The sequence below is a fragment of the Pinus tabuliformis genome, chromosome 3_2, assembly GCF_031772625.1.
Source record: "Pinus tabuliformis cultivar Carrire ecotype Pingquan chromosome 3_2, CPIR1, whole genome shotgun sequence".
NCBI lineage: Eukaryota > Viridiplantae > Streptophyta > Pinopsida > Pinales > Pinaceae > Pinus > Pinus tabuliformis.
Window position 1 is genome coordinate 1,237,350,096 of NC_142302.1, and position 24,517 is coordinate 1,237,374,612.

A 24,517-nucleotide genomic window follows, 5' to 3' on the forward strand; every position below is an offset into this window, starting at 1 on the left:
AAAACAACGAAGAGATCACCATGTCGCCTAAAAAATAGAATTAAAATGAATTAAATATGTAATTACAAGTCATGTTGGTTGGGGCAATAAACATGTCGGTTCATGGATTCATGTCGGCTCATTTGTAGAGCATGAACCACTATAAATACCCGCTTAGGGTCAGCGCAAAACACACAAGAAGATTTCACATTTTTCCTTTGAAATTTCGCATATATAGAGGAGCAGAGCTGCAAGCATTTTCGGTGAAGGTCTTGTTTGCACCTCGGATGGGTTTAAGGTACAGTCAAGTTAGATCTCGGTTGAATGAAGCAGAAGGAACTTCAGATGGGTATGAGAGCAGAGATCCGCACTACAAGAAGGCGTGATGCAGATTTTGGATGAACAAGATCTCGGTGATAAGGTGCAGGCAGACAAGACTTTGATGTCTTTCTCGGAAGTTTGAAATCCTGGATAGGCACAACAAGGTACCTCTGTCATAAATGGCTACAATCTCGGTTAAGATCACAGTCTAAAGAAGGAACAGTGATTCAGACAGTCTCGACATTTAAATGATGAAGTGTTATCTCTGTCTCATTCTCGACATACCTATCTCGGATGGATGAAGCAGAATAAACTTCGGATAAGGACGCAATACATTCTCAGCATAGTCACAATTCTGGTGAGAACAAACCCGATGGATTCATTACCACAGCTGCTTTCTAGGCATCCTGGTGATCCAGGTTGCTCCCTCTATCACGGAGGCAAATCTTTCTACCATTCTTGTTCCCTTTGACACATGAGTCCTTCAAATTTTGTTTACTGAGTTGCTTCTTCTGCACTAGGAGCCCCTTCGGCATGATTTGAGATATCAATACAATTTTTTGTCTCTCTTGAACATGAATCACTCCAAGGAGAATCCTCTTGTCACACATTTTGCTTCATTCTTCCACTTCCATCTACTGCCAAAGCCTTGGAAAACTTCACAATGTACTTGCTATCCTCACTAGGAGTCCATGGAAGAACGATTATAACCCTAGCAAAAGAGACAAAGCCAAGAGGCTAACTAATAGTAAAACAACAATAATAATAATTGAGGATGAGATACAAGGTACTTATCTTTTGAGGATTGAGGGGAATTTGTCAACTCCCTCTTGATCCTTGTTTTGTTGCAGAAGTCATAGCAAACTCATTATCCTTGTTCTCGTAAGTATGTAGTCTTTCCTTCCTTCCTTGCATGCGTTAGTTTTTTCTTTATTTCAATGGAAACATTGAACTAGGTCAAGCTCTAGGGTTTTATCCACAAACCCTAGGACTTTCTTATTCAAGCCTGCTAGATTGCTAGGGTTTTACAAACCGTAGATTTCCAATTTTCATTTTACACTTGTCATATACAAGTTTTCTTTCCATATCCAAAAGCCCAAAACCATGGAATCCCTATGCCTTTGCATATGTGATGAAATCCATCGTTCTTAACAATCAATCAGCGGCGTATCAGGGTTAATCGTCCATTATAACTTTTGTATGGCAACATAACCTCAAGGTTCATGGCATCAATACAACATCTTGCTTCTGAATACTCTCGGAAATACAATGGCATTAGAGGCTTTGATCCCTGCAACTTCAGATTCTGCTTTTGAACATATATCTTTGCAGTCTAAAGGAAGTATTCCTACAAAGCTTTGTACACAAACATCAGTCTAACACACTTCAAGTTTGCCAAAGTGATATTGGTACTTAGTCTATCTCTCATTTGCAGGGCTTGCTTTAGATTAGGCCTCATCTTATGGCAACACTTTTAGTTCAACCTTCTTTTAGCCAGTACCTTGAAATAAACTTCATTATTGACCACATTCTTGATTTTGCCTTTAGATGGCTTCTTAAACAGGATTCAACGCAGTCCTTGGAAACAGTCCAATCAGGGCTAAGCGAAAGTCTTTGACTGAGCTTCAATTTTGGCTTCATTTAGCCTTATACTCAATCTTGGTTCCCTTTTCACTGTAAACTTTTTAATGCCCTAGACTTGGCCCTATCTTTTAAAGAAAAACGTATTGAGATTACTTCCTTCAAACTTTGCTGAGGTCTAACTTCTTCAAACAGTGATAAGTGTCAATCTGAGAATTGGGGACTAGATATTTGTTCCCTGTGGCTCTTAAACCATATTTTAATTTTCCTTTTAGGTCTGCCAATTTTATAGATACTTTTCTTGCTAGATATGGAGGAGCCTTTTTCCCAGCGCCCTCTGGCCTTGGAGAAATTTTGTTGGTAGATTAATTAGTGATATGCCTTTGGATCAAATTTCAAATAATCAAAATTATCTTATTTATAAAAACTCTGCCATATGAGTAATATTGCTGCCAATACTAGCATGTACAAGGCATCTTCAATTTTAACCTTTTCTAAAAATGACTATGCTGATCTTGGTGCCTCAATAAACCTTGGAACTTCTTAGAATTTTTGATAAGCTTCGAAGGAGCCTTAGAACAATCTTCATCTGAGCTCGGTCTGGTCTTTAAAAATGGCCTTGAAATAGTTATCAGAGCTTGGACTAGGCTTAGCCTCAGATATCTGCAATTCCTTTTCTGTTTATGATCTGAGGCTTCTTGGCCTCTAATGCTTGCACTGCACTGAGGCCTTTCGGCTTAATCATCTTGCAACCCTGAACCTAGGGCTAGGAAAACCCTAATCTTGTCACTTTTTAACACAGATAGCCATGAACAGGTCTTAAACCAATCTCAGCTCCTAGGGCTAGGGCAACCCTTATCTTGTCACTTTTGAACACGGATAGCCATGAACAGGTCTTAAACCAATCCCAGCTTGACTTATACTTGTCCATACTCAAAACATTGTGTATAGGATTTCGGTCCTTCATAACTAAACTTCGAATGAGGGTCTCCTTTTAATCACCACCAGAATTAGAACTAGGACTTCGGACTTCCTTCACGCCTGGTCCTGACATAGTTAGAGCTAGGACAGAAATGCTAATCAGACAAAGATACAAACTTGTCTTTCTTCTAGTTTCCTTAGTGGCTGCTCTTTAACTAGCTCTGATCCCATGTTGATTTTCTGTAGGGATTTTCTAGGCTGATAATTACTTCTAATGATTTATCAATTATTTACTTCTTCATGTATAACATTCATCATTCAGCAATTATACATAGAAAATCTCAACAATAAACAATAATAACAGTGGGATCAAGAAGAGACAGCCAAACACAAGAGACACAAATGTTACCCTGGGAAAACCCCAAACCAGGGGAAAAACCCAACAACCTTTTTCTTAGAGAATCTTTTCAATTCAACAAGAGATACAATCTGAACATTTTTCAGTTAAATGAAATCAAACTGACCAGTTGCCAAACCCAGGTCAAACCTGGTCAAACTGTCTGTAAGCCAAGTCAAATTGTTGCACAGAGAAATCGGTCTGCCTCAGAGATTAGTCTGCCGTGAACTCATTTTGTCACAAATAATTAGTCTGCCCATAGATTCATTCTTCTGGTCTCAGATTTTGTCCTATTTGTGCCTCAGATTTCGTCCTTATTGTGCCTCAGAAGATATCTTATGTGATTCGAATTGTGTCAAGAGGAAGAGAATGGGTGGCATATTTATAGTCTTCTTAGGAGGCCGAATGGGTGTCTTTTCATGCTGTGAACATTTGGAGGGCCGACTTGATCCTTTTGGGCCAAAAATTCAAATTTCAAAAAAATTGAAATTCCCTCTTTTGAAATCGACATGAAAACCATATTTGCATTTATCATTTCACATATATTTTGGAGGGCTAATTCAAATAATGAATACCGACCATAGCTACAAAAACTCAACATATTGTAGAGTTGGCGTTGAATGTTAGGGGAGTATGTAGTTCCTCATATTTCTGTATTATTTATTTTCCAAAATTTGGGTCCATTTTCCTGTTAAATTTGTTTTTAGTTATCAAGGTTTGATTTGTCTTAGATGAGAGCAATACTTTCTACTTTGACAACAATATTAGAATTCAATTTGTTCTTAGCTATCAGGGTTCGTTTTGTTCTAGATGAGAGCAATACTTTACTTTTACTTTTTACTTTTTATTTTATTTTTTATTTTGGTGATGTTTTTTGTGCTCTTTCTATATACAGCCACACTACTGTACTCAATAGTCCCATTGAGATACTTTTGTGGTTATTTTTTGGCCACTAATAAAATTATCTTATCTGATGTATCTATGCCATGCTTTAGATGTGATGTAGTTTAATGATATTCAAATGAGATGCAATTTTGAATTTGTGTGTGGGAGTTGTGTGTTTATGGAGCTAAGAAACCATGGGGGACCATTCTTAATTGTTAGAAGTTGTTTACGAATGAAGTTCTCACTGGATTTCTTGGCGATTGGCTTGGTTTGGAGTTTTTAATGATGCCCATGACCTCTTCAATTTTTTTGCTTTTGCAGAGTTGCATAGAGTCTCCTTGCTTAGGAGTCTTGACTAGTTGTTCTCCCTAGAGTTCTAGTAGATTGACACTTTGGTTTCTATTGCTTATAAACCCAACATTGGAAGACAAATCACATACTTGGGGACCAAAATGTTCCATCAATTCAATTCCAACACTACATATCTTATACGGGGGAGGTCAGTGAGTTCAAACTTCATTCATTTAGCAAACACTTACTAGAGAACAAATTGCATCCCCAGGAGGCCAATGAGCTCTTTATTGATGTTTGTAGCTCAGGCAGGTACTTTTGCATAGGCCTAAGTGTCTAGGCGTGTGTTGTCTATGTCAAAGGTTGAGGAGTCTGCACAGTACTTGGTGCTGCTGGTAGCTGAGATATGCTGGAAGGAAGGAGGTGATCAACATGGTGGGGCAGGGTTTGAATAAATCCTGTAAGGTCTATGATAGCATAGAAATGAGATGAAAGAGAAGCTATTATTCGATAATTGATTCATGGCAAATGCCTAGTAGTAGTGCGTAGTTTGCTAAACACAACAGCAATGCAATATTTTGCTCTGGTCTTCTCCAGTCGCCTGCAGTATCATATCCCTTTCTCTCATATTTATTACCCTAACATGCAGATTATGCAAAATAGACAGATATTTCTAACAATACTTGATTTCCTTTTATTTTTTGTTAAAGTATTTTGCTTTTTGGAAGATCATGAGATTTAAATGTCTTTCTCTAGTGGAAATACGGAATAATTTATAAAAATAAGAATGAAACAAAAATGTACATAAAGCTAATTTATTTAAAAAACTACAGTATTAGGTCTGGAAATCTAACCTGCAAACTTTTGTTGTTTTTTCAGGTTTATAGTCATGCTAGAAGTGACAGCACTGGGTCTTTGGTAATTGGTTCTGACATTGAAGAACTCTTACAGTTGGAAATTCTTTGTAAGGAGGTATTACACCAGTCTATGTTATGCTAGTTTGTTTATAGCTACAAGCTAGACTATTTTGTGTGGGAAAACTCATTGCATGATGGATGCTGGACCAGTTCTTGCTTAACATAACTGATATCTTTTAGTAGCTTTTTGGATGTCTTATTGGATCGCATTTGACTTAAATTTGCTATGTTGAAGCTGAGAAATGAAAGGGACAGACTACAGACATCATTGTTAATGGAACAGTCGAAGAACTGTGACGTGATCAAGGTATAATGGCATTCTTGCTTCCTAATCTTATTGCAATACAAATTAGGTGTCTATTAGACTAATTTATTTTAACTTCATTGACCAATTTGTAGAAGTACCAAACCTGAGAAAGCAGATTGGAAATATTGATAAAATATAATTGTTGGGGAGATTGTATGTTTGTTTTCTAATAGTTAAGTTCACATATGGCCTTTGAATGTTGAATTGAATATTTGCTCAATAAACAACAGTGTTCCACGGGGACGCGTCCCCCAGTGTCGGGTGCGCACACCCCACGCACCTGGGATGGGGGGACGTCTGGGGAAACGTTTCCCCACGTTTCCCCTGTGTGGGGGATGCAACTCCCCAAAAGGGGTACACATGGGCGTTCCCCCTCAAAATGGGCTATGCGTCCCCCCTTAAATTTGCTTGTAAACAATGATTTATGACAGGGAAATCCTAGTATTTGACCATATTTAACATTACCATGAAATGACTCTAGGATGTTTGAGAGTGGTTCCGACCTCATTGGATTTCATATGGAGAAAGTAGAATTTTAGATCTCACTCAAAATCCAGCAGACTTAACAGTTTTTCAAGAATTCAGGATTCGATGGATTGCAATGTTTCCATTGCATTTTGTCATATACAAGGGTATGGAATTAATATTTAATCAAGAGCACCAATCCCTCTAATGTACTTTAGAGTGACTTTTAGACTCATCACCCCACTGTTTTTAAGTTTTAGCTATATCAATTTACTATTCTAGACTTCAGATTTCAATGTCTATTATAGTCTATTTTTCTTAGTACTAATTAGATTCTAGAATGATGAATGATGAATTTTAATTTTAAATCAATTTAGAATCTAGAATGATGAATTTAATTTTTAAATCAATGTAGATTCGAGAATGTTGAATAATGAATAATGAATATGGATCAATGTATTTCATTATTGAATCTCGTGGTCTATGGATGAATCATGTATGTATTAATAAGGATGATCAGTATGGATCACCCCGATGACCCTCCGTCCCCCCTAAATTTCCGTAAAATTTGTGGGTACTCCCACACGTGCCCTTTGTGCATCTCCCTGCACCCGCGTCTCCCTGTCTCGGAGCCTTGGTGGAACATTGATAAACAATAGTGTTGGTAGCAATTATAATCTTATGGCAAGTATTGGTTTAGATTTTGTTCATGCCCAAAATCCTACAAGAGCGATTGTGCCCTAGAAGGGTAGAACACGGGCTTAAACACAACCAGTTTTCGTTGTTGGATTATGTTATCAACATAAAATAATAATAACAATAATAAATATAATAAATATTAATAAATAATTAAATTAATGAAAATTAAAGGGTGCATACCCCCTCACTCATCACCAATGAATGCTATAAGCATAAGTAAACTGTCATGATGGTCATTCTAAACATCTCATTCATATTCATTATAATTACTATTCAATTCAAGATACATGCAATTGTTGCTTGTAACATTGGTATTGTTATCGCTTGGATTCTCCTTATAGAAAATGGGCGCCCGGGGGGGGGGGGGCAACTTAAGGAAACTGCTAGGCAAGCCACCCACTGTCACCTCGATAGTCATGACCCTCACTTCTAAGTTTATGTATGTCTTCTTATCAAGTCATCCTAAGGGGGGATTCCCTACGTTTGATTGTAAGCTTATCGTGCAATATTAGCGGAAGTAATACTTAGCTTAGATGTTGACCTCTTCATAGGATTATGGTATCATTGTTGGATTACGTGAAAGTGTTTGGTGTAATGATCATTAACCAATTATTATCTACAAGTTTAAGAAGTGTCTAGAGAATATTAACTACATAACTAAATCAAGCACCTGTTCAACAAGATAAAAGAAGCATTTCGTGAACATGTAATCCAATTCCACAATTACTGAATAAATGTTTGATCAAGGAACACAATAAACATTAAGGATTTCTGAGCAAGAAATGGCTTATAGAACGGGTGTGCTGGTGCTATAGCCCTCATATATACTGACACAAGGCTAGCATGAGGGAGTAATCTTCTCAAATGTTGTTTTCGATGCACTATAACAAGCGAGTGAATGGCTAGTGTCGCGATTTGACCTAGGGGCACTTCTGATATAGTGAATGTACGTGAAAGTGATGTTTGTGTTCAGTCCTATCTAATGCGGTACTACTTGAATGGGTACTAATAAGGGTAACCTAGACCACCAACAAGGTGAGCCTTAAGCTCAATGAGTGGCTCTTGAAGTCATGGGGTTTCCCTTCGTGTATGACTCCCAAGCTGTAGTTTTACTTGCCTAATGACGAATCTTGCTTTTATTTATAAATGTCGAACAATGTCTCTAGCCTAGATCTGTAAGGGGATTTTTGATCAGAAAGTGTGCTTGTGTGAAATTTGATAGTATACTTTTGTTCTTCAATATATATCATTGCCACCATTCATTTTGTTTAGAAGTACAATTGCTTGAATCAAATGATAAATGTATATTTCAAAGTGAATCCTCCAAATGCAAATTCAATGTGATTGAGACATTTCACAAAGCTTCCATAAAACATCACCATGAAACAATTATGTCAATTTTAGATTTTTCATATGAATTTGTCCACAAAACTAACATGTTTGTTAAATGATATTTCAACAATGTAATAGGAATCTGGATAAATGCCATCTATCATATGATTGCATCACCACTCATTCCATTAATGAATGGAGATTGCATGAGCTACAAATCATAAGGTAAATAATAATGCAACATCATGAAACTAAAATGAATGTTCCAATTAATGAGATAACCATTCAATCAATGTGATCCTTCAAAACTTAAATAAATGGACAAATGTTTCCATATGCTCTATCATGATTGATCCCAAATTACATGCCATATTTTATTTCCCTAGCACAATGATATATTTGATTTGCTCCATTCATACTGATCTTATATATTTCAGGCATGCATGATAGATCCAAAGAGAATGTTGTTAGAGGAATTTGGGAAGGTCTTGTACTATCACCAAATGATTGATGCTTAGGCAAATTAAGTTATCATTTGTTGCTAGGAATGTTTAAATTCATCATAATGACTTTTTTTTTTCATTTAAAGGTACTGTTGCCTCAAAATCTAGCAGGCCTTGTGAGAGGCATCACAAGGCAAGAGTTAGACTAAGACACAATAATGAGGTGGATGCCTGCCGTCACCTCAATGTTGATTTCTATACCATCAGACGTGCTCTTGCCTCGAGATTTTGCAGAGAGGCTAAGACACATGCATTGTTCAATACCCAGAAATCGTTTGGGAAAATTCCACCTAGAGATGATTTAATTAAAATAATTAACTTTTTAAAATGGTTCCCTAAGTCTAAACTTAGGAAATCTGGTTAATTAAAGGATATTAATTAAATCAGGTGTGAATCTTCTAGAAGAAGATGAGGATCAACTCCCAGTTAATCTTAGCCCTTGATTATGTTTTAATCTTGGCCATTGGTGCTCCAACGAGAGATTATAAGGAGTTCGATGGGCACTTGGAGAACACACTTGTGCAGTTTGATTTTGTTGGGAAGTCGATTCCCTGAGTAGCAACTGTGAGTTGCCGGAAGTGAGAGAGGGGCAGGGATAGTAGACTGAAGGAGAGTTTTCTAGATCTAGGGAGTGCAAGGCAGAGAAGACAGAGAGAGGTTTAGAGAGGTAGCGCAGTGCCACGTAGAGCTTCAAAGGAAGTTTAAGATTCAACTGAGAAAGTCGAATTCCAGAGTTAGAGGTCGGGTTGTGAGACCGGAGGGCCAGAGGATCGAAGTTCCAGCTAGCAGGAGATCAGAGGAGGAGGTGACGCAGAGCCCAGAGACTGTGACACAGATTTGCGTAGGCTGGTGCAAAGGCTGCGTGGGGCCAGCGATCCAGAGCCTGGATCAGATTCAGATCACCAGTGACAGTGTTAGATTTTTCTCGCTATCTCCTTGTCAGTATTTCTCTGTATCAGATTGCCAGTTTGGGAATCTAACGATTTGTACTTAGATTACTACTACATAATAAATAAAACCGTCAGCTGTTGCACCGGTTTTCCCACATTGGGTTTTTCCGGGGACATTTGTCCAAAAACAACAGTGTATATGTATGTGTTTATTTCTCTCCAGTGCATATTTAGTTTCCGTAGTATTTTATTTTGTGTAGGCTACAGTGAATGTATTTCATTATTTGTTGTAGAAAAAACTACAAGTAATTTGTTCAAGTAATTTAACAAATAGGAGAAATGTCATCAGTTTGCTATAGTAGGAATCGGGTCACCGATTCTTCACCTCCAACTCTTGCTTTTTAGTGGAATTCCACCACACGGGAGGCTTCCTAGTATAGATCACCTAAAGGTATTCGAGGTTGATAGGATCAAGGTGATACTTTAGGAGCCTTAATCAATGTACTTCTCACTTGGAACAAGGCAATCTTCTTTGTAATAAGGAACATCATAACTACAAAGAAGCCTTGGAAGAAGGGCTTTTAGCCTAGGGTTTCAAGATATAGCTCAACAATGGCACATCTAGACATACAAGCATAGGGAAAAGGTTTGCTTTACAAGATATGATCAACCAATGGAGTGACAAACCTTCAAATAGCCCTAAGTTGAAGCTTTTGTGTAGGATTAGGGTTTTATAAGGCCTAGAATTACCTAGGGTTGATGATGTCAGCCCTAGTGAGACATGTTTTACCATGCAATATGCTAGATTTTGATGTTATAGGGTCGAGCAATTTGGGAGAGTACCAAATCAGCTCCAATGTTGAAACCCGAGTTGAATTCGACTTAAACCCTAGCCCTAGCGGCTTGCCTTGAAGGGTTGAAAATAGAAAAAAAAAATAGGGAAAAGATAAGGTTTTAGAGTTTCTGATCATCAAAATGGTTTCCAATGCCTTTTCTCTACTTGGGTGATGGAGTCTTAGGAACTTTAACCATGGAAATATCAAATCTTTGAAGGGAGTAAGGGGGGAAACCCTACTTTTCACTTTCTAACACTAGCTATCATTTTACGAGGGGAGAAATTCACTAGAAAGATGTTATCTAGAAGGTTTTCTAGGGAGTTGAAGGATACAATATTAGAGCATGCAATAATTACCAAAAATTTCATGTAAACATATGCATTTAAACCCTAGCAATAGTTCATTACATGCAATAATCATAAAAGGTATTCAACAAAAATACTCACAATGTATCCAAGAAATGCCTTCTTTCAATCCCAAAAGGACATCTCCACAACAAAAATTAGTCACCAGTAGACAAAATCCACATAAGATCGCATCTCCACAAGTAGCAAAATACAAAGAGCAAGTCGAGAATTCCACACAAGTGATGATGATAAAGTCAGAGGTGATCCTCTAATTATATGAGGTCTATCACCTTTAATTAATGACTAAAAGCCCCTACACAAGTGTGTTTTTTGAGTAGACATTAAGTAAATTTGGGTTACAAGCCAACCTACTAGCTCAACAACAAAATATGCCAAAATAAGCCCACATGTGTGAGTTGTAAGCCTTAAAAAGAGATGACGTCATGCCCTTTTAGGGATCCAAATGCTCCATCAAGGCAATGAAAGGGTTGAAAGTGTCTCCAAACATCATGATCATCCTCTATTTGGGGAAAAACCCTCAAATCAATCCTCAAAGTAGCTCCATGTGTCCAAAAGCCAGTTGTTGGTGACACATATCATTTTCATGGGTGCCAAGTAGACAATGTGGTGCCTTCTCTCTCTAGTGTTGGGGCGCCATTTGGTGCAACAAGCTCGCCTCAATCATCCTGGGTATGAACATTTTCATCTGGTCCCTGGATCATGACATGCCCATCAAGTAGTGTCAAGGCTAGCATGGAGGCATGTTGGGTCCACTGGTACATCATAAAAAAATCCTCCATACTAAGCAAGAGAAGCTTAGCATTTTGGCATCTAAGGGTGCTTAGGGATATCCATCAACCGCTTAGGTCATTAAAGTGCTAAATACTCTGCTATAAATGGGCAATGTTGCATCTGTCAAATCTTCATGCTCTCTGAAAGTGTAATGTGTGGCTTGGGCATTATATGGAGCCGGGTGCCCTCAAGGCCTCTATTGCTTTGGAACACATGGAAAAACTAACTCAAACTCAAGTGTAGGCAACCATTCATTAGAGACTAGGATCATAAATGCATCTAAGTGGACCATACCTAAGCACTAAGGCCATATTAATAATTCAAACCAATGTTCCACCAAGACTTCAGGACGGGGGGCCGCATGTAAGTGAATTAAATAATGAAATACACTGATCTATATTCACCGTTCATACTGGTACATACATCATTCATGCTCATCATTCATCCATACACCATAAGATTCAATAATGAAATACATTGATCCATATTCATCATTTTAGAATCTACATTGATTTAAATATTAAATTCATCATTCATCATTCTAGAATGTTAATTGATTTAAAATTTAAATTCATCATTCATCATTCTAGAATCTAATTAGTACTAAGCAAAATAGACTATAGTACATAACTCAAAAGAGGTGCTTTTGGACGTTCCTCTTTCGAGGGGGGGCGTGTCCCACTTTTGAGGGGGTGCACCCAGAAGCACCCCTTTTGGGGATACAAATCTCCCAGACTGGGGAAACATTCCCACTTGCGTCTCCTCGCGTCTCGACTCTCCCCAAAAGGGTGATGTGGTGAAATCTTTCCCCAGACGCCCCCCATCCTAGGTGTATGGGACGTGTGGTGTGCATGCACCCCACCCCGTGGGACACTGTTTCAAACTGGCGTCACCTTCAAATATCTAACTAGACCAGTCCCGTAAAAGTGTTCCCCAACTTTGTAGGAGTGGCCAAGTAGTCAACCCTATAAGGTGCTTCTAGCCCCCAAGGGGTGGTGGCATTTCCAAGGTTAACCCGTCAATACATAAGTGTTAGTGCAAGTAAGTGGCAATGGATGGGAAGGACTTCATGGCCAAGTGCCATGGTCAGGGGACTGGCTAAATGGGATTGTACATTCTGAGTGTGTAGATGTAAAGGAAACAATGTTGATTTTTAATGTACCTTGGACAAGTGGTTTCCCATGGGTTAGTCTCTACCTAGGGAAAAGTGTCCAAAATAATTCTTTCCCTAAGTGTGACTTTATAAAGTGAACGTGACTTTATAAGTGGTAAAGTCAATGTTAAATTATAAAGTGAAAAGAGACTTTAGACAAAGTAAAATGTGGGTACTTCATTAAATATTTAATGGGTGAGTTAAAAATAGAAAGTGAGAATTAAATGCACATTTATTCTCATCCCTTGATCTAAATGAATCTAAGCCATTAGATCTTAGGGTTGCCTAAAAGTCATTTAAGGAAACAAAAGGGGGAAAAGAAAAGAGAGACTGCATTCATTCTTCATGAGCAGATTGGAGAAAGGAGGTTGCGAGCTGGAGAAAAGTTTTGAAGGAGAAATTTGTTGTAGCAAACTGAAGGAGTGGTTTCTAGGCAAAGCTGGGCATGAAAATCAAGGCATAGAAGACAACATAAGGTACAATACGAACAACATTTAATGCTGTGAGCTGCATGCTGTTCGAGAGAAGTTTTTGAGTTTTTTTTTTTTTTTTTTTTTTTTTGTTTCTTTCTTAAATCTGTAGAGTCCGTACAATGGTACGGAATCCATACAATACAGTCCATACGAAATCCATACAGTACAGTCTGTATCCGTACAATACATATTTTCAGCTTCAAGTGGGCATGGAAATTGAGGCAAAGTGGGGACGATTTTCAAGGAGTTTTGGGCTGAAGAGATAAGTTGTATTTTGCTGTTTTGTTTTGTTTGCAAATGTATTTTTCTTGAACTTGAAAGATAAATAAATTTGAAGAGCTCCTAATAGGTTTTCCCCGGAGAAGATTAAAGGGGTTTTGCTTGGGTCTAAGTTGACCATAAATATGTGTATTTTTATGTGTGTTGCTGGTCTGTTTATGTCCATATTCATTTTCAGCATGTGTTGACAGTCCCATGTGTTTTTATCTAAAAATTTCATTTCCATAATTCTATATGTTGATTGTATGTTTATGGGAAAGGGCATTTAACTGAATGAGAGTGATAAGGTGAAATTAAAACCGGGTTGGGATTGCAGGAAACTTTTTAGTCATCAAATTTCAACAAGCAATGGTGGAGGGCATGACTTACCCTTCTCGGCTTGCCTTTTCCACCCCTCTGGTGCACCTCTTACTTATTTTTGATAATGCTTTTTGTTTTAGTACATAGCTCAAGGATCAAAGCTTGTTCTTTATGATATAACATTTGTTTTACCCCTTAAGATGAGACAATTTCTTGCTCATCAGGGTTGGGACATGTAAGGGTTCCTTTTGATGAGATGGAGCATTAAGTGCTCAGGAAGCAGGTGATGCCTAATGAGGAGGGTAGAGCTCATGGTAGGTTTTTGCCCATGTGCTAACTTACGCCCCAACCATCTTTTTCATTTTGACTTTTTCTTTATTTCTTTGTGGCCATCTTATGCTTTTTCATTCTATTAGTTGCATCAACCCCGAGGGAAATATTTTCCAGTCTGACACAAGGATGTGGATAAGAGAGTGCCAAATCCCAATGAACTAATGATAGTTAACCCAAAGAATGGAGATGGTATCAAAGGAGAATAATGTGATGTGGAAAATGTCAAGTATGGTAAAGGGGAATGGACACGCTATTTCGATCCAAGTTTTCTAAGTAGTGAACCTTCTATATCCCTAAAGCTTTAGGGGAGGTTTCACTGGACTAGGGCTAAAGATTAACCTCCCTGGTACAGTGAGAAAATAATTTTACAATCAAAATCGATCAATCATCCAGATTACCCTTTTGTCCATACTACCCAAGACATTAACTAAATGTACTTTGTTGCTGCAAAATCTAGCAAGCCTTAGAGAGGGATGCCCTACAAGGTTGATACTAGACCTTGAGACAACCATGGGGTGATGGCACACTATCACCACAGGCAAAACGCCCTGCTCTTTACGGATTTTCACCGATGGGAGGAGTCCCCATATGTTAATAGGTCACCGAATATGTATTCTAGATTATTGTCGTTGTTACAATGCCCTCCAAAATTTTGCCTACATTCAAATTTTGGAGCCTCTTTATGATCATGTCATCTTTCGTTTCAAGCCATTAAGGTCATGCTTGGTCATGTTGCTTAAGTGTTCAAGTCTTCCTTTAGGAATCCTAAGTGTCAAACCACTGGCATTCACATGCCCTGTTGAAATATGTAACTAGGTCCGGTCTTCATAATGGCATATGTAATCGTGATTTTATGTATTTAATAAAAAGAGAAAAATAATATTATTATTATTGGATTTAAGACATCTGTGGTTTATATCTTTTGATTTAGTTACCGGAGAATCCACAGTAAAAACCATTTTTTCGTCAACATTTCAAATCCCAATCGGGATCCATCATCAGGACCTCTTGAATGCTTGATAGTAGAAGAGCTTAATTTAGGGATTAAATAGTAATGAGGAAAGTAGATTTTTGGTTTTCTGGATTGAGATGAATGTTGGCCAATTTTCCAAAATATTAATTGTAGATTTTTTGAATAATAATTTTTGATTAATTATTAATGAGATAATTAATTGATTTTAATTTATTATTATTATTATTAGAATAATTAATCCATTTTAATATTATTAATAATTAATTAATTTTAATTTTAATATAATAATAATCTTTATTGTAAATGTTTAGTGATTGCTATACTAATACTACATATAAGCATTTAATATTTAATATATGTTAGTATATTATTATTAACTATAAAATAGTATGTGAAATAATCATTATTAGTATATATTGGTATTTAATGAATAATAATTTTTAGTATATTGTATTAATATATAATATATAATATATGTTAGTATAATATTTATTATAAAATAATATGTGAAATATTTGTTATTAGTATATTTTATGAATAGTAACATTAGTGTATTGTATATTAAAATTACTTAAAATAATATTATTATATTAGAATTAATTATATTAAAATTAATTAATATTAATAATATATATATATTTTTTAACAGGAACGTGTATGTGATTATATTGATCTCTGGCCAAAATGCCTTTCAACGGTTACATTTGGTCGGGCGTAGCCCTTCAAATTTCCTTCCACTAGCTGGTCAGTGATCCCGACTCCTGGATACCCGCGGAATTTGTTCCATCCTATCGAAATTATCTCTGTTATTTTCCCTAACTTAAATAAACATACAAACTGGTTCAACAATATGCAGAAGAACATGACAAACGTTATGGAATGGAGTCCCAGCTCTCAATTTCGTCTACCAAGAGACAACCAGCGGAAAGAGGAACTGCCCTGTTGGCTTCTATATCTGCATCTTTATTATTTTCTCTCAAAACATGGAGGAGAGATGTAGTCCGGAAGAATTTCATCAAGGTCCTGATTCTTGAAATGTTTCTTGCCAGGCTGATGTCTACAAGAGAGGAGTTCGCTACTAAGACTTTGATGATGGCTTGAGAGTCTCCTATAATGCTGACTTCTGAGAGGTCCATAGCCTTTGCTTGCTTAAGGCTTTGCAGAAGTGCCAAGGCTTCAACTTGCATGCTGGTTGCCTGCCCTAACCCCCAGGGGAACTTTGCCACTGTTATGCCCTCATTGTTTTTTATAATGCCTCCTGCTCCAGCCCGTCCGGGATTGCCTTTCGCTGCTCCATCAAAGAACAAAGCAGGTCTGGATTGCCTGAGAAGCAAGTCCGACAGATCATTCTCCTTTCCCCTGAATTGCCATTCTTTTGTGATCTTGTGGTGCCTAGTTTCTTCAAAAAAATGAAGGCCCATCGAGGCGCCCCAATCTAAGTCCCGCTGATTCAGGTTCAACTCCGAAAGATGATCCCCAAGACTTTCTTTCCAAAGGCACTTTGTTTTAATGATAATAACCTGTGAATTGAGTCTTTCCTCCCTGAAGACTCTTCTGTTACGCTCGAGCTAGATCTGCCAGCAAGCGAATTTTGACAGGGAGAGCCAGGCTGCTCTAAATCTTTCATTTTCTGGGAGAGATTCAGGATAATAATTCCTCCAATTTGCAAAGAGATTGGTTATGGTCAAGGGCAGTGTAAAATCGGATTCCCAGAAACTCAGGAGGCCTTGCCATATTTTTTTTGAGTAATTACAATCCAGCATTATGTGTTGCGCGCTCTCCTCATTTTCACAACATAAGTGACAACGGGAGGGGCCATGGAAGCCTTTTTTCTGCAGTCTGTCGGTTGTCAAAATCGCGCTGTGGCATAACAGCCAGCAAAAGGCGTCAACCTTGGGAGTGGTTTTAACGTTCCAGATTCCATTCCAAACTGCTGGATTCGGGGGGACGTGAGGCCGCATCTGCAGACATTTGTATCCTTGCGCCACTGTGTACAGGCCTGGGGCGGCTCCCCAACCACGTGCGTCCTTCTTACCCATGCGCAGAGGCGCCATCCCATTGAGCGCTGTAAGGAACTGATCACGGGCTTGAGTAAGATCAGGAGGGACGGGAGGGAGCCTCCAGCGCAGCCATGATCTGCCTTCCCACTGCGAGATGTCCCATAGAGAGTTACAGCCTGCGTTGTTCATCCACAGGCGCAGCGGTTGGAGGGAGCTGAGGGTCGATAAGGGAGGATTCATCATGATATTATCTTCCCATATCCTGCAATCTTTACCATTGCCAGGGATCCAGAATGCTCTGTCTCTGATTAACGGAACAACTTTTTGACAGAGCTTGATCAGCTGTGAGCCTGAGGAAGGAAGAGGGGCATCCAAGCATCTCTTCCTCTTTCCCCTGAAGTATTTCCTCCAGAGAGCTCTTTGCGCCCAACCAAGATGTGATCCAATGACTCTCCAGAAAATCTTGGCACCCATGGCTATGTTCTGGAGGCTGAGATCCTTGAAGTTGAGGCCTCCTTCGCTTTGGGGCTTGCAAATTTTCTCCCAACTGACTAATGGGATTTTCCTGTCATTATTGTTTCCTCCTTTCCAGAAGAACTTACGGATGTAGGCTTCCATTTTTTTTATGATACCTGAAGGGGCTAGAATAACAGAGAATTGAAAAATGGGAAGGCTGCAGAGGACGGATTTGATGAGGACAGTTTTGCCAGCGAGATTTAACCATGAAAACCCCCAGGCTTGAATTCTGGTTTTAAATTTATCCAACAGAGGGATCCAATCTTTGCTGTAAGCCAATTTACGGAAGATGGGGAGGCCCAAATATGTGAAGGAGGACCAGCTAAGGGATGTAGTAAAGCCCAGAATTCTTGAAATGGATGTAAGGGTAGAAGGGGAAATATTCCAACAAAAGATGTTACACTTACCCTTGTTTAATCTACTGCCTGTAGCTTCACTGTAGTCGTCCAGGACCTCCTTGAAACTTGAAGCAGATCTGGCGGAGGCAGCCCCTAAGAGGAGGGTATCATCCGCGAACAGGGTGTGATTGACATTTTTTACTCCTCTAGCTATGTTGAGCCCCAGGATCTCTTGATCTACCAGTTTCTGATCCAGATAGAAGCTCAGGACAGAAACCTGAAGAACAAAGAGGAGAGGAGAGAGGGGGCACCCCTGCCTAAGCCCCCTTGAGGCTTTAAAGAAACCAGCTGCTCTCCCATTCACAAGAGGAGCGATCCAAGGGTCAGCAATACAAGCACGAATCCAATTTAAAAAACCCATACCGAAACCGAATTTTCTCAGGACCTCCCAAAGAAAGCTAAGTCTGACCCGATCAAAGGCATTAGCTAGATCTAGTTTAATGACCATACCTTTCTCTTTGCGGAGCTGGCTCGAGTGGATCGCCTCTTGAACCAAGATGAAATTGTCGACAAGTTGTCTCCCTTGAACAAATCCGCCTTGGTTCTCCGGAATGATGGCTGGAAGAATGCCTTTTAGCCTATTGGCTATGACCTTTGTGATCAGTTTGTAGCCAATGTTGCAAAGAGAGATGGGGCGGAACCTGTTAAAATCTTTGGCACCCTTTTCCTTGGGGATGAGGGCAAGGAAGGCTGAATTGGTGCTGCCTCCGATTTTCTGGCAAGATTGCGATTTCAAAACCATTTTGCAGAGGTCTTTCTCTACAATCTGCCAGCAGGTTTGGAGAAATCTTGCAGTAAAGCCATCCGGGCCCGGGGCTTTGTCCGGTGCCATGTCGAAGAGAGCGTCTTTAATTTCTTGAGTAGAGATCTTTGCCTCAAGCTTATGGTTCATTGTGGGAGTGATCAAAGAAGGGATCGCTTCCAAGAATTTAGAGTTAGGGTCCGTCTCTCCCTCTTCTCTATACAGATTTTGGAAATGGGTGAAAGCTGCTCTCTTTATGCTGTCGAAGTCTTTGTGGATTGAGCTGCCATCTTTGATTTCTGCAATAGAGTTGTAGCTCTTTCTAGCTTGAGCCTGTTTGTGAAAGAAGGCAGTATTTCTGTCTCCTGCCTTAAGCCATAAACTCCTTGACTTCTGCCTCCAGTGCTCTTCCTCCGAAAGGCAGGCTTTGTGGAAGATTTGCTGGAGCTCTGCTTCCTTGTCTAGAACGTCTTTAGTGATTTCTGCATCCTCACTTTGGGCAATGTGGTGGGCGAGGTTGTCCTGAGCCTGCTTTCTCTCTTTTGCAGGGGAGGGAAGGGATTTGGCCCAAGATTTGAGGACCGCTTTCAACCTTCTGAGCTTTTCTTCCCATATGAAGAAAGGGGAACCTTTTACAGGCAAACTCCAGCAGTCTTGAACCAACTTCAGGAACTCTGGTGCCTTAACCCAGAGAGGGTTAAATTTGAAGGGGATGGGACCAAGGTATTTATGGCCCAACATCTCCAGCAAAATTGGCTTATGGTCAGAAGCACTGCATGGGAGGATATGCAATCTGGATTCTAAGCCTAGCAGAAGAAAGGAACTCTGCACCAAGCATCTGTCAAGTCTAGCAGCAATATGACCCGGACCTATTCTTTTGTTAGACCAAGTATACTTACCATTTTCTGGAGGGATGTCGAGCAGATCCCAATCCTGCATGAGGTCTTCCACCCATTCCCTTGCGGGGTCCCTTACGATTGATCCTCCACGCTTATCCTCCATGCGCATGGTAAGGTTTAAGTCCCCTGTCACAATGATGTTTTCCAAATTTTCTGACTCCGACAGATGCCTGATGGAGTCCCAACACTCTCTTTTCTCCCCTATATTTGTTGGAACGTAGACATTGAAAAGACTGACTACCTCCCTTGAGTCCAATGGCTGGAGCTTCAAGAATAGCCAATGGGTGTTGTGCAACTCGGTGATCAGCCTATACTTGAGAGGATTCCAGAGGGAGCCCAGGCCTCCAGAGGCTCCCCGTGCTGAAACTGCATGTCCGCTGCTTCCTTTCCAAAACTTTTTACTGGTCTGGAGAAACTCCTTGTCCTCCATTTTGGTCTCCTGGATCAGAAGAATGTCTGGGGCTTCTCTTCTTATAAGACTTCTTGTAGCTTCTTCTTTCACTTTGCTCCCCATTCCTCTGCAATTCCAGGAGACAATCTTCATCATTTATTTTTATGATGATGGGCTCCCTTGGAACCCTGCATGTGGCCTTTGTTCGTCTTCGGATTTTTCCCCAGGAGTTTCTCCAGAGTGGGCTGGCTACCCTGAAGCTTGTCCTTGTAGGTTTCCTGATCTCTCTTTTCTCTCGCTGATTTACGGCCTCTTGCAGATCTTCTGACCGATGTCTGCATGTCTCCTATTTCTCCATCCTCCTCAGACTCCTCCGAGCCATGTTCCTCCTCGGATGCTTCTGGTTGTTTTTCCTTGTTTCTTGCCATGGTTTCGTCAGGACTTACCTCTGCTGGGGACGATTTGTCTAATGGAGGATCTTGCTTATCTTCTGCGTGGAGAGTCTCTTCAGCGGAGCTTAAGACCACATACCTGTTTTCCTAACTGTTTGACAGGGGAGCATTTTGGGTGGAGGCAGGATGGGGTGCATGAGCCCCAGGTTTCTTTTGGGATGCCCTTGATCTCTTGACCTGGTTCCAGCCTTCTTCCTTTCCCTTCTCTGCCTCCCCTTTGGTCGGGCACCCTCTTGCAAAATGGCCATAGACATGGCATTTACGACATTTGAAAGGAAGCTGCTCATAGGCCAGCACTTGGACATGCGTCCAACTGCCTACTTTTAATTTGATGGCCTCCGGAAGCCTCACCTCTAAGTCTACCTCGACACAGATGCGGGCGCAATCATACTGGTCATTGTTGTTTGCTCTATCAATGAACTTTCCCAGAGTGTTCCCTATGTGCTTGAGGGATTCCCAATTCTAGCAATGCACCGGGAGGTTCGGGAGCCGAACCCAGACAGGGACTGCCGTTGGGACATCCATGGTCGGGTCGAAGTCAGGTGTCCATTTGTTAAGATAAAGACCTTGAGGCCCCATAAAATATGGCCTGTTCCTGAAGATCAGGTCTTTGTCCTCCTTTGTGTTGAACTCGAACAAGAAGAAGCCTCTACCCAGAAAATAAGAGGTGACATTGTTTTCGATCAGGGGAACCCAGTTCTTGATGACCCAGTTTTCCGTCGATTTTGGCGAGGGCCAAAGGCCCGTGAATTGACCCACCAAGGCTCGATCTGCTAAAGACAAGGCAACCTGGATCGGGCCCTCAGGGGGTAGGTTCACTTCCGGAACATCGTCGATCCTTTTGACGAATTTGGAGAGTTCAGGCTTCTTCTTTTTGGGCAGCGAAGCCAGGAGAGAGGAGAAGGCTGCTTCAGCTTCCGGAGGAGATGCATGCGAACCGGTAGGCGAGCCTTGAGACTCCATGGCAGAGCAGGGATCAGCAAACCCAATCTGCTCCAGGCGGGGGCAGGAAACAAGGCATCTCAATCACTGAAAAAAGGAGCCGATCCAGGCCTCCAGAGCAGTCCGATCTGGCCGCTGCAGGGGACTCGGTCAAGGCACAGGCCTGGCAGATCCAGGCAGCCCCGCAACAAAGGGGATCAGAGTCGGGACGGAAGAGCCGAGAGGGCAGCGCCCAGTCAGGCCGCAGGTCGCAGTGAGGGCAGCTCTTCAGCGCGAGAAAAACTTTTAAAGATATTAATAATATTAAAAGTCAATATTAATAATTAATAATTAATGATTAATAATAATAATTTATGTCAAGACCTAATAATTAATATTAATAATTAAATTATTAATCATAATAATTAATAATTAATAATTAATAATTAATTAATAATAACTAATTGGTAATAATAATTGATAATTATGTCAAGTGTTTAATTTTTATAAATAAAAAGCTTGACCAATTAATCGATTTATTTTTATAAATGGTTTAATTAATTAATAGATTTATTAATAGTTTATTATTATAATAATAGTTAATGATAAGGTAATAGCTATTATCATAATTACTAATGTAAATATTGTAATTAAGTACTAGTTATTATTATTATTATCATAATTAAATAATTATAGCAACGCTACTAACTACTAAATATTAGAAAGGGAAAGGGAAATCTACCACTAATTGCTATGCCTAAGATGTATTGTTGACCTTAATTTCTCTGATTAGGGGAAGCCAGCTTCCACTAATCTCCATACCATTGTCTCTGTTGAGATTATGGGGATGTTTGATAATTTCAAGAGCTTCTCTAATCTTTCGCCTATGATGCTGCTCTTCCCTTGCGATAATTGAGGCGTTTTCCAAGCAGACATGGTGCTTTGTTTTTGAGGAGTGTTCTGCCAAGGCCGAGGTACGAGACCTTTCATTTCTAATATCAGCTCCATGTTCCTTGAGTCTTGTCTGCAGGGAGCGACCTGTTTCACCAATGTAGCTTTTTCCACAAGAACAATCTATTTTATAGACTCCCTTAAGCTGATGTCTATCAATACTATCCTTGACAGACCTCATACCTTGCCTAATAGTTCCAGGTGCTGAGGATTGCGTGTTTATGTTTTTCTTCCTTAGGATTCTAGCAATCTTATCTGTTACTCCATGAATATAAGGTAGAAAAACCCTACCACACTGAGGTTGGTCTTGAGCCTTAGGTTTATGAGATAACATCCTTCTTTCAGCTTTCTCTATAGCTCTTTTAATCTCTTTTTCTTTGTAGCCTATACTCTTAAAGGTTGAAACTAAATGTTTCTTTTCTTCATTCAGATGCTCAACGTCAGAAATTCGAAGGGCCCTAATTATTATAGCTCTTTATTATTATTCTTGAAGCATGGGTTTCATGCTCAAGGGAAATTTATTTTTAGGTCAAGCACCCATTGAGTGCTTTTAGGTTTGTCATAAAGTCAATTGGGTCATTGTCATGTTTTGAAGACCCATTTGGGCATGTTACATATTGTAAAGGAAAATTATTTGAGTCAAAATAGAATCAAAAGACCCTCCAAGACATCGTCATGGCACAAATATCAAGTCGACCTAGATGAAGGGACAAGTTGGCCTAAAGAGAGCAATTTGTACCCCTCACAAGCCTATAAATAAGAAGGAACTCGACTTCATTCTGACTCTCTCAAGCAAGTTCGACCTTCTCAAGATAAAACTTGGAAAAACGACGAAAAAGAAGGAGAAGAACTAGATCGAATTTTTTGGGCCTCTCTCTCTCTCATGTTAGGGTTTCTACATTTGATGGGCTGAAGAATTTGCTGGACAAAAGAATTTGCTGGGTAGGTCAAAGGTGCAGAAGAATTTGCTGGGCAGGTCGAAGTTGCAGAAGAGTTTGCTGGGCATATCGAAGTTGCAGAAGAATGTGTTGGGCAGGTTGAAGTTCCAGAAGAATCTGTTGGGCAAGTCGAAATTGCAGAAGTTGTTGGAATCAAGGTTTGACTTGGTCTTGGAGGGTCTTGGTCAAAGGTCATAGGTCTTGGAATTCGTCAATTGAAGTTCTATAAGAGAAGAATTCTTGTGGGTTTTCCTCTTAGTTGGAGAGGTTTTGGCCCTGGATGATCAGCTACATCTTGTGTCCTATTGTCTCTTTGATTTTATTGTTTGGTAGTTGTTTGATGATAAAGAACACTAATAATAATCAAGTGTAAGAAGAAGTTAATCAAGTTAAGTAAAAATACATCACAAGCAATTATCAAAGTAAGAGAAATCACCTATTCTAGTTGCCTAGATTTCTTAACATGGTATTGGAGCTAAGGTGTCAAGACTGTAACGACCAAAAGTCGTATACGCAATGTAAATATTAAAATACTTCGTAGACAAATACATCCATTGTAGGATAGTAAATGTAAATTGTATATTATATAAAGAATTGATGTAGGATGAGTACAAATGAGAATGAGGGTCTTGTATATATAGCCAGGTAAGTACCCTTTCACAAACAGGCATATAAAGAATTGATGTAGGATGAGTACAAATGAGAATGAGGGTCTTGTATATATAGCCAAGTAAGTACCCTTTCACAAATAGGCATGTCTCTAAGACATGCCTTTTCATTATTAGCTAACTAACCATTAGTTAATTTACTTTTATTTATTATTATATTTATATTATTATGATTATTATTTATTATCTATTTTTATTTATTTTTACATAATTTATGTTCATAACATTGCCTTCTCCTTCAAAAAGCTTTGTCTTCAAAGCTTGTTGATGAAAGGGCTTGATCTCTTTTCTACTACGAATGTCTTCTACTTGATATCTTTTTTTGCTACGAATGGCTTCTCGTCTCGGAACAATCATCTGTGTCGATACAAGTTGATATGATCCTTGGAGTGATATATAAAATTCTTACTGAGAATGGATCAGACCATCCTAGATTAACCTTTTGTGGAATCTTCTAATCATTGGAATTTTGTAACAAATTGTTATCAGTAGACTGAATTGAGCTCACTTCAATATTCTTTGTAACATAAGTTTGTTGTTTATGTTCTGAGTGATACAAATTTGTAGATTGATTAAGGTGTCTACTCTTGTGATTCGGATGTAGAAAGGAGTTTGTCTTGTTTGAAATTTAACGATTTTATGACAGTTCCCTGAATTCCATCAGGCA

General features: G+C 39.3%; 1 protein-coding gene across 1 annotated transcript in view; it reads left to right on the plus strand.

Moving 5' to 3' along the window:
- Positions 1-24,517, plus strand: part of LOC149185216 (uncharacterized) — a 241,839-nt gene that overhangs the window by 79,058 nt on the left and 138,264 nt on the right. The window contains exons 3-4 of the mRNA XM_089415588.1: positions 5,255-5,347; positions 5,528-5,599. Coding sequence (XP_089271714.1) covers positions 5,255-5,347; positions 5,528-5,599 — 165 coding nt within the window. The remainder of the gene's footprint in view (positions 1-5,254; positions 5,348-5,527; positions 5,600-24,517) is intronic.